We start from the raw sequence: 10,847 nt of genomic DNA on the forward strand, positions 1-10,847 counted from the left end.
TGTCAGACGCACATGGTGACTATAAACATCTTAAGCTCTTGGGACAAAACCGGTGTCTTGCTCTGCGTGCAGTGCATAGCTGAGCTCTTACAGCAAAGTCCATAAGCTTTACTATAGTGAAAAGAAAAACATTCTATTGAGTAATAAAAAAATTACACTGATGTCAAATAAAACAGACACTGCTAGCAGAACGATTAACTGCTTCCGTGTCTGACAAGTCACGTTCTTACAGAAACGGTTCATGTCTCTGAATTTTTCATGAGTGGGCAACAGTTTTCTATCCTGCTAGTTCAATTTTCACGATGATTTAAAAAGCAAACAGATGTTCCCGGGAAGAAAAAATTGCACCATACAAAGTAAAAGGATTACTGAAAACGAGAAAAGAACAGGTAAGGTATGTCAGCATCCTTGAGGCCAATTTATTCTTGCCTTTTTTTTAATCTGTGCCTTTGTTGTAAATTACAGGTATACCCATTAACATCTCAAACAGAACTGGAAAAGTAAGGCCAACAGAGGTGTACTTGCTGAATTGCTTTGCAGGGTGTTTGATCCAGCCCTCAGAGTGCTACAGCAGGTTCCTCACGCTCAGCGCAGGCCTGGTTTCATCTGTAACTGCTCTCTTCTGTTGCTTTTGTCAGCAGCAAGGGGTGCGTCGTCATGCCAAACGCTACAGTGCTTCTAGTGTCCTGCTCCACAGCCACAGCAGAGCCCTCCTCTCCCACCAGCAGGTAGAGAGCTGTCGTGGGCGAGAGGCTGGGTCGCTTCTGAGAGCCGTGCCTGCCTCTGTGCCGGACTTCCTCAGAGCAGTGCAGCTGTGTTTGCACTGCAGCTGATGGAGGGAGTAGCAGTAATTCTTCCCTCCTTCAGGAACTGCATGAGACGAGGAGTTAAAACCAAGGACGGGCCTGGCTGGAGGGAAAGCAGAGGAGAATCTGCCCTGGCGAACAAGAGTCGGTGCAGCCTTTGGAAGGATGGAGTACGCAGAGCTGGTGGTGGCCTCTTCTCCCCTTTCCGTGAGCATCTCTTCACGTGAGTAATTCAACATACAGCAGGATTCAGCAGCACAGAGGCAGCCTTTGCTCTTTGATCCCTACTGCACGGAGACTTAGATGCTAAGTGTTTTGGGCAAATGCAGACATTGTTCCCTTGTTTTGTTGTGCTGCCTCAGCCACCCCAGTGGCCTCACTTGTGTTTGTCTTGTGGGGCCTTTAAGCCTGTGCATGTTTTGCATTGCTCTGAACCAGCCTCTTTGGCTCAGAGCCACTGTTTCTGTGCTGTCTCTGGCCCATGTTCAGTCATGCCTGTTCATAGACAGTTGGGTGGGTCTCACACACGCTATGCAGAACTTTTCATTGCACCCTCTTTGCATGTGCTACCACTGCGAGGAGAGCTGAAAGCCTTCTCTTTTACTTGCCTGAGACTGCACTAAATGCACTTCAGACTTCTCAGAAATGAGAATGGCTGTCTCGCAGTGAGCTCCAGGAGGGGTAGGGGGCAGTTAGTAAAGGGAAAGGGAATCACCAAGAAAGGGGCAGGGGGAAAACAACCCGTGGCTGATACTGCCAGGAGCTGGGGAGCACAGCCAGCAACTGGAGGAACTTCATAGAAAGCAAACTAGGCAAAGGGAATGGAGCCCAGAACAGGAGAGGCAGAGGCATCCCCTGCCCCCCTGGCCTGGCATCTTGTAACTTAAACATAAGTAGCCTCAGGAAGCAGAGTTGATAAACTAGAGCTTGGAAAACTCACTCCTGGTCAGGCCTGTCCCTGATCCACCTCTTCTGGACCCGGCCATTTCATTTACCTGTGTCTTCACAGGCCGTGGAGGAGATCTGAATGACCAGTTCTTCTTCAGCTTATGCAGTGTGTTCTATTGAGCACCCGGATCTCCTGGGCAGACCTCGTTCTCTAAGTACGCTAACTGGGGGTAAAAGCAGCGGAACAGATATTTCTACTTTTTCTGAAGGACAGTATGCTATGAGAAAAAAATTAAAATACAATTTAATAGTTCAGTAGGATTTTCTTGAACATATAGTTAGTTACTCATCGCTATTTATAGCACTATCATTTGAATATCCCTAAAGATGCAGTCATCAGACTTTTTTTTCATTACTGCTTTGAAGAACAAACCCATACTTGTTTTAACAAGTCACATCATGGGAGATGTTATTCTACGCTCTCCACCCACACAACCCTGGGATTTATTTTCATTTGAGAGCTTGTTAAACATAGCAGCAGTCAAGTGAAGAAACCAATGTTCCAAGACACAAAGGATTCACACGGATAAATCATGAACTCTAGTAGTGGGAAAGAACCATCGTTGCTTTGAAATGGAATGGTCAGTAGCACTCTTCAAAGCTGCAAGAGGTTGGCTTTAGTTTTTAGTTTTGCGACACCGAGTGACTAATTGCATTATATCTATTTAGGTTCATGTGTTCTCTGTCCACCTTTCCTGTACAGACAGGCCTAAGGGGAGGATAGAAAAATAAAAAGCATTTGACAATCGCAGAAGTGACAAACTCGCGGTAGAATTCAATCCTATGGTAGGACGTGAGGGGCCAGATTTCACCCCATCTCATGCATGTGGGTGTTTGTGTAGCTGTCGCCAGCAGTTACGCCATGGCAGCACTGGTCACCTTTGCAGATGGCTCCAAGCCATTCTGGGGTCAACCAGCTGCAGCAAAGAACAGGACACGCTTCTCTCGCCCCACCCTCGCAGCAGCTCACTGCAACATACAGGGCAGCTATTTCCCTTAGCATCTGATGCATTTTCTTAAGCCAGCTGCTCACAGTTGTGAAGCAGCCCGAGATGAGGCTAATCCTAGCAGTGATGTTGACATTCAGAGGTATCCAGTGCATCAGAAGATTCGTGCCATGGTTTCCCCTAGGGGCAGCATCCCATCAGCCTTGGGAAAGGGCTTTTAATTCTAATGTTTGTGCATGTTTCTTTGCAGTTTTTCAGTGTGCTTAAGTCTCCTATTAAGGGAATTACAAGTTCAGTATGAAACTTCTGGGATATCTAAAATACGAATATTGTGAAGACTTGTTATTCTAAGTCAGAGGTATTTGGAAATATTTATGCCAGTTGGGGAGACAGCTTAATATTTAGGAATTAGCCACTCACATTATGGGTCCAGTCTTACTGCCCGTGAATAACAACTTATTCTCTTCCTCCTTGTACAGTTTTACCCTACTTAACTCTAGAACAGAATTTATACCCCCCCCAAGAAAGTTCCGAATTTTTACTTGGCTTATTTTTTTTCCTTTGTAAAATACTTTAGCAGCACCAGCATCAGCTGAGCAGGGATTTTGAAGCTATTTCCTAAGACAGAACCGCTTGCTTCAAGGGTGCAATTTTTTCCCTAAATATAGTTTTTCCAACTGCATAAAGACATAACTAAAATAAAATTCTTTCTCCTTTCATTCCCTCACTGTGGCTACAGTGTATTTTGTGCTCTCAAGTAGCAGGGAAGCTCAACAGTCCAAAAGAGGAACTTCAAAAATGTTTTTAGCAGCAGTGATTTAGTAAGTGCTGTTCAGGAAACATCTCCTGTATGGCTCCCCACTCCAGTCAGTGCTGCCATTTCTGGTTTAGGATTAATGAATGTTTCCTCTAAAGTAAAGAAAATGTGCTCCTGAAATTTAAAAATTCAGAAACTGCGGCCCTCCCATTCATGCAATCCCTACTGGCAGCAGGAGCACTGCGGTGAGTCACCTGCTCCATATGCCCGTCTGTCTGTCTGTCTTCAACTGAGCAGGCCTAATGGTATGTTTAGTATGCAGGAACAAGAAGATGTCTCAGAAGAAGTCAATGCAGTCACGCTTTAATGTGTTTTTACATCCTTTTACGATTCACAAAGCCAGAATATAAGTACTTATACATTTTTAATAGGAAAGTAATATATTCCCCTAAAAGAAAAATAGATTTGATTAACCATTTGTCATAAAAGTTGCCTGACAGTTGAAACTTCAAGCTTCTAAGCTAGAAAAGCTCAAATAGACAAATTATACTGAAATGTTCTTTAAAGACCAAGCAGCTGTTTTATTAAAATATTAAATTTACATTTTAAAAAGAAATATTCTGATTTATTATTCAATTATGATAATATTATTGAAGTGACATGAAATTCATGACCATGGGCTTTATTCTGTCCAAATTCTGTCCTCAGTTACCCGCAGGCAATCAGTTTTGCCATTATTTAGAACTGTGCAAGATCACACACACAGAGAAGCACCATTCTGGAAAGACAAATCCAAGACACTGGATTTCAACTGGATTCTAATTTTCCCCAGAGAAAGTGGGTTTTCAGGTCTGGGACTAGGGCTGGATCCAGCGCCTGCTGCACTGAGGCCCTTGGGTCAGACCCAAAGGACCCATCCAAACCTCACTGCCACAAGAAACAGAAAAAGGATTTCAGAATACACCAACTTCGTCCCGCAGCACAAGTGAATGACCTTCAAACAACTTGAAGCAGGTTGAATTTACATTTTACTTCAAAAAAAAAAAAAAGGTAAAGTACATACATGAGGGGAAAACGGGGTGAACAACAATTATCTGAAACCAGGTTTCTACCATTTTTACCTACAGTTACCAACTGCATTTGAATCAGGCGGGCTCTTGCCAGCTGTCGCACACTTGCTTACAATATGAACAGGATTGTGGATCAAGGAAACATTTTCAAAGTTGAGGCCCAAATGGAAATAGTAAGATATCATACACAGTGTAAGTTTATAGTACACAGCATTTTTTTTTAAATGACGTAATGTAACAGCAGGAAGGAGTAGTAGTAGTTAACAGTTACTAACACTAGAATAATCAAATTTGTATGTTATACATATACAGCAACTAACTGCTTTACAAAAAAAAGCAAAATAATACAATATATTGTCACATGTATTTACAGTGTAGTAAATATACTTTTCTGTCAAATTTTACACAAAAACTATTTACAGGTGAATATACGGCATTAAAAAAAAATTGTGGGACCAACACGAAAAGTGACTTTCTGTGGTAAGTTTGTTGCATAACAATAAGACGTGCTTCATTACATTTGAAAAAAATTAACCTTAGAATGAAACAGAAAAAGCCCTAAAACCTACAACCCAGTTAGGAATAGAGCACCGGGACGCTCCCAGGTGCTCAGTCCACAAAACTTAATTGAAATGTTTCCTGTTCTTGGAAACCTCATGCACATTAAAGCAGAAACATTGGCATAATTAACAGGTAGGTTATGCACTACTCAAATACTACTGAATTATCTTTAAGTCGGGGAAAATACAAACACAAACAAAATGTTAATCATCTTTACAGTACTTAACTGTAGTTAGTGCGTAATGGATAACGTGTTCTAAAACAGGGGTGTCAAACATACAGTCCCCACGATGTAGTTACATGGTCCGCATGTTAAAACCAGATTTTTCTGAATCTAAGTTTTCATTTCAAAGTGCGCAGACTCCACGGCTGCAGTAGCCCACGCAGCAGTGACTGCCCGCGTCTGCAGGCTGCCTGAAACAGCGATGCGAAGGTCGGAACTCTTAGATCTGTCTCCCACTCGCTAGATCAAGTTTCAAGCCCACATCGTCACCAGCAACCACCTGCTGATCACTACGAGCATAAACAGAGTAACAGGATGAGGAGAGAACAGGAGCAGGCTGGGCTGGGAACTGAGTGGTGCTCACAGGAACGAAACGGAGCAGGATGGAGAATATTCAAAACGGGAGAAGAGAACAAATAAAGGAGGATGTGAGAAAGAAAACAGAAAGGCAAAACAGCAGCAATGGCCGTTACAGGGAGCAGGCTAGGTGATGAACGTGACAGTAAGGCACTGAACAGCTCATTACTAACAGAAGTTTAATCGTTGAAGAAAGGCCATGTCTTCCCCTTGATCTAAGCACAAGCTTCCCAGCTACTGGTACTGGGGGATGACTTTCCTGTGTATCGGGGCACACGTGATTCCAAATTAAACTTTGGCCATCGACTGTAATTACACCCAAATTCAGCCCCCATGACCTAACATGTTTGACACCCCTGCTCTAAGAAAGTTCAGGTCCTCTCACTGAACCATGCAGTGAAAACATTAAATGATGCCCCCTCCTTCCAGGAAATAGAATAAATTAAATTTTGTTGACTTACTTTATGAAGATAGCAGGTTTTTTCAGCTGGGACTGAGAGCCTGGAGTAGTTCTAGTTCTCAGATGAAAGGTAATTTTAATTGCTGTCCATTTTGATTTCGCATTGTATGTATTTCAAAGAATGCATTAATTCTAATTGAGGGACACTTTTTTTTTTTATATAGGCAATGCAAAATATTGAAAAAGCTGCTCTCAAATGCACCCAATCCAAACAAAACCAATTTGGTAGTTCATCTGGAATTACTATTTCTGTTTAAAGAAAATCTGCTCGTAGGAGAAACAACTGAAAGCTGTATTTTTCTAACAGCAAATTACCTTTACAAGAGATTCTTTTTTCCTCCTAACTACAAATGCTCAGGCTTCCACAATTCATTGTCTTCAGCAAAACGGAAAGGGCTGGACTTCGCTTGATTCAGTACAACCACGTGCAAACTGGCAGCGATGCTGAAGGCGGCTATTGGCAATTTGATGTATGAGATGAGAACGGTTTTTAAATCGGTGACTCCCAACGTGTTGCATGCGTAGCGGCGCAGGACACGGCACGAGTCACTGCTCTACCCCTGCATGCAGTTCTAGCCTCACGATCCCTTTCACAGTTCTGCATCAGCTCAGTAACCACATTTCTACTGCAGCTCCTACACGACCAAGAATTAAAAAAACTGGTTAATTCCATGAGTCTTCGTATTTTCCAACGTATCTATTTCAAGACTGCGAATTCTAAGTTTTCCCCTTGTTTTGGCAAACTATTTGCATATTACGTTTGTGTTCATAGTTTTTCCAGGACTGTAAACAAATTAAAGAAATTAAATTGTTATTTTATGAATCAATACAATAAAGGTATTTTTATTTACATAAATGTTACATTGTTACTGTGTGGATACATGTGAATTATGTGCTATATCAATAAAATCTGAACACTTACTTGTACCATTCTCTAATAATTTAGCTGTGGAGTTTGATTTACTGAAAGCCACTAACAAAATTGCACTAGAGGATTTCATTTTATATAGTGGATACACTTTTTTTCCTTTAAAGCCACTTAGAGATTGTTAATTTCTAACATACAACAGGGATCTGAAACCCCTGGGAAGTTTGACTGTTCTTCAGCAGGAGACCTGCTCAGCCCTCCAGTGAGCACCCAGATGAGAGGCCCTTTTGTCAGAACTTCTGCTCGCCTCCGAGATCAAGCGCTCTGCACGTTTTCAGTCCGTGCAGGCAGCATCGGCAGCACCCAGCGCCGCACCTTTACACGTCATCAACATAGCAGCATGTTCTCACAGTCGTCCATCGCGGATGCACGACTGTAGCTGACAAGTCTTTCACAGTGACAGCAACTTCAGTTTTGTGTAACCCCCAAGTACGAACCCTTGCAAACTGAAACCCCTTGGAAGTTCTGCAAGACGGGTTTGACTGCAGGTGTCTGTACTGATACCAGGAATTGCACTGCAAACATTCAAACGTAACCTGGATTTGACACAGTGTCAGTTATGTTCAACTCATGTACCTTAAGCAAACATTGCTGTTTTTCTATCACTGCTTGGGCAGCACAAAAGCAGCTTTGCCAAACACCACCTCCCAGAGCTGGAAGTTAATTCATTCAATTTTCCCCTCCATACCCCACTGGTTATTCTGCCAGGAATTTCTCGAAGGTGCATATTGTTGGGAAGGGCAAAACTAAAGTATACGCTAAATGGAAAAAAGAACCAATAGATTTTCAACGCTGCTCCCATGACAGCATAATAGTCAGTTCTCGACGATTTTCTTTCCACTATACAACCTTTTTTAGTGCAGTTAAAGTACAGCAAAAAAAAATTTGCTTTGGAAAAAAGCCAGTTTGTCCAGTCTGGTCCATATACAGTCCAAGTATGTGAAGCTATGGTCTGGGGAATGAAAGAGACTCATGCAGCCTCCTTGTCTTCTCAAATTTATTGCTAATTACTATAAATTTAATCTAACCCACCACTTCTGGTTAAGCTCATTGTACTGCAGCTATCGTAAGTTCTTTTAAGTATGGTAAAAAAAAGTCCACAGCTAAAAATCTTACAGGTTTGAATTAAAACCAGGATTATAGTAACTTCCCCCGGCTCATAAAGCCACTACCTTGAAAAGTGTGCAAACAGGATTAAGGATTAACACTTTCCTTTAGAGAAGAAACAAACAAGGCAGGTAACAGAAGCAAGGTAGAACTGTCTATGGGAAATGGCTTTCGTATTTGGACAAGAGACCGTTCCGCAGTGTTAAAGAACTCCACACCTCCTTCGGCTACAAGGTCCGTCAGGATCTGTAGGAGCGGTTCTGAAACACTGGCTTAAATCAAAAACAAGAAAAGAAATGAAGGCATTAAAATTCAGGCAATGTTTCAAGAGTTGATCATCTGGCAACACGGCTGACAGGATGGGAACTTTAAAAATTAAGTGCAGCATCACAACCGGTGGAGTGCCCTTTGCGAGAGGCCCGCGTGTGTCAGTCAGTTTCCCAAAAAAAACCCCAAACCTAAAAAGAAATAGTCACACAATCTTTTTGATGCTGTGACGTTTGAAACTGCCAGCACTTCGCTGCTTTTGCACTTGGCTTGCGGAGCCGTGGCGCATCCTCCCACTGTTGGAGTGTCCGGCGGTGGGCGAGAGCTCCACGTTCTCCTTGTCGATCCCTGGGGAAACACAAGGACCGAGGTTAACCTCACCGCTTTGGCCGTCCTGCAACTTAACGCTTTAAGGACGGCTTTTTCTGCGGACACACCGGCCAGCTCGCCAGCCCCTGTGCAGAACAGCGGCAGGAACAAGCGACGGTGCCCTCTGGGCCAGGGAGGTGTCGGCAGAGCCCCGCCTGCCAGGGCGGGCCGGCCGTGGGGGACCCGCCTGCAGCGGTGTCAACAGTCTGGATGAAGAGGGGACGTCGTGGTCCAAATACTGCTGAATTCTGCCATGCTGACAAGTGGTGGTTCATTCAAAACAGCGTTTGGCAACACAAACCAGCAGCAGTGCCGCCTGCCTGGGAAAGCGCTGCAGAACCTGGTTATGACGTATTTTTAAAAAAAGAATATAACATCATTTGTGGTCGCTTAACCCCAGTAGGCAGGTAAGCACCACACAGCCGCTCGCTCATTCCCCTCCACCCAGTGGGACAGGGAGAGAGGAAAGGAAGAGTGAAAGCAAGAAAACTTTGGTGTCCTGATTAAAATAAAAAGTCTAGTTAAGTGAGGGATTTGTGGAAGATGAACGAAAGCAAAACAAGTGATGCAAAAGCAAACGCTCAGCACCCCCATGGGTAGACCAGTGCCCAGCCAGCTCCCGGGCGGAAGATGGCTAACCTCCCCAACGCCCCTCTTTATTGCTGAGCACCACGCTGTCTGGCACGGAATAACTCTTTGGTGAGCTGGGGTCACCTGCCCGGCTGGGTCCCCTCCAGCCTACTGCCCACCCCCCGGCTATTCACCGGGGGGCTGAGTGAGGGTCAGAGCAGGCCCTGCCCTGCGCAACGCTGCTCGGCACCGCTTTGGTCACAACTCTAAAACACGGCCCCATGCCAGCTGCTATGAAGAAAATCAACTCCACCCCAGCCAGGCCCAGAACACCATTTTAGCCAGATGTAACACAATCTTAACTGTCGATGATGTCTCACACATGACAAATGTGATACAGCTACTTCATTGCAGTATTCTAGTATGAAAAATAATTTTTGCAGGACCAGATGTACGACCCCGTCTCCAGTGAGAACCCGGACTTTGACCAGATGAAACACCTCCACATGCTAAAGTGCGATGCCTGCTCACACAGCTCTACGCGCTCACCTACACATAGCTTATCACATTTCAACATGACTCGTTCAAATAACCTTCCCCCCGCCCCTTAAAGTTGCAGATTGAATTTGCTGTTAGTTTAACTCCAACAATAAAAGACAAAAATACTCTGGCCTATGGACACTGGCTGATCTGTTTCAATCTATGCTACTTTCCTACAACAACATGAAAATAGACAGGGGTATGAACTGTTCACCAACTTCACCTAGTCAGCTCTTAAAACAGAAATAGGAATTTTATTTACTAGGGGAAATAGCACAGACAAACGTTCACACGGCAGATGAAGGGCTCCCCTACATCCTCAAAGCATTCGTACCAGCATCCGTACTCACTGAAAACACTAAAGTCTTCCAGGCCACAAAGCCCTTTCTGGCTCTAGTTTTGAGAAGACTGAGCAAATGAAAGAGTTTGACTCAAGTCTCTTCTGGCTTTTGCATTCTCTAGGAGGGAGAATTGTCAGGCTGTCAAATCTGTGGGCTTCTTCCAGCCAAAAATCAGACTGCTATTAAATGGGAATGGCAGAGTGAGGAAGGTTTGTTTCTGAACCACAGAATTCTGCTGCAATGGCAGAGGCTGATTCTTGCTACCAAAGAAGATTCGTGTGTATTCAAATACCTAAAATTCCCCTCAACACTGAATCCTGGCTCACAAACAAAGATCACTAAAAATACATAACATACAAATCAATGTTTGGAGGACTCTCTCTCATTGCCAGGAGGAATGAAAGGCTTAGCTGACTTATTTTGCATGCAGCAGAAATAGAACTGAGGCAGGTATTCACTTGAAGAGTTAAGTGTCAAAGTGTAGGCACCAATTATAATGATTTAAACCCTGCCAAATTGAAAGTAAAAAAAAAAAAAAAAAAAAAAAAACAAAAATTTAAAAAAAAAAAACAAAAAAAAAAAAAAAAAAAAAAAAA

The 10,847-nt window shown here is 43.4% G+C and overlaps 1 protein-coding gene and 1 long non-coding RNA gene across 4 annotated transcripts in view; one reads left to right on the forward strand and one right to left on the reverse strand.

The window, feature by feature from the left end:
- The first annotated feature begins 244 nt into the window (after positions 1-244).
- On the forward strand, positions 245-7,070 carry LOC109279426. Of its 2 annotated transcripts, none has more exons than XR_002086167.1 (3): positions 245-389; positions 868-1,029; positions 1,816-7,070. It is a non-coding gene; the product is annotated as an uncharacterized LOC109279426 (long non-coding RNA). The 2 variants fall into 2 exon arrangements; XR_002086166.1 differs by lacking the exon at positions 245-389 and adding an exon at positions 647-728.
- Positions 3,807-10,847, reverse strand: part of NF1 (neurofibromin 1) — a 96,427-nt gene continuing 89,386 nt past the window's right edge. For both annotated transcript variants that reach the window (XM_019471807.1, XM_019471805.1), the window contains one exon: positions 3,807-8,779. In XM_019471807.1, the coding sequence (XP_019327352.1) occupies positions 8,637-8,779 (143 nt within the window). In that variant the 3' untranslated portion in view covers positions 3,807-8,636. The remainder of the gene's footprint in view (positions 8,780-10,847) is intronic.

This window comes from Aptenodytes forsteri, unplaced genomic scaffold (assembly GCF_000699145.1).
Source record: "Aptenodytes forsteri isolate BGI_AS27 unplaced genomic scaffold, ASM69914v1 Scaffold66, whole genome shotgun sequence".
Classification (NCBI taxonomy): Eukaryota; Metazoa; Chordata; class Aves; order Sphenisciformes; family Spheniscidae; genus Aptenodytes; species Aptenodytes forsteri.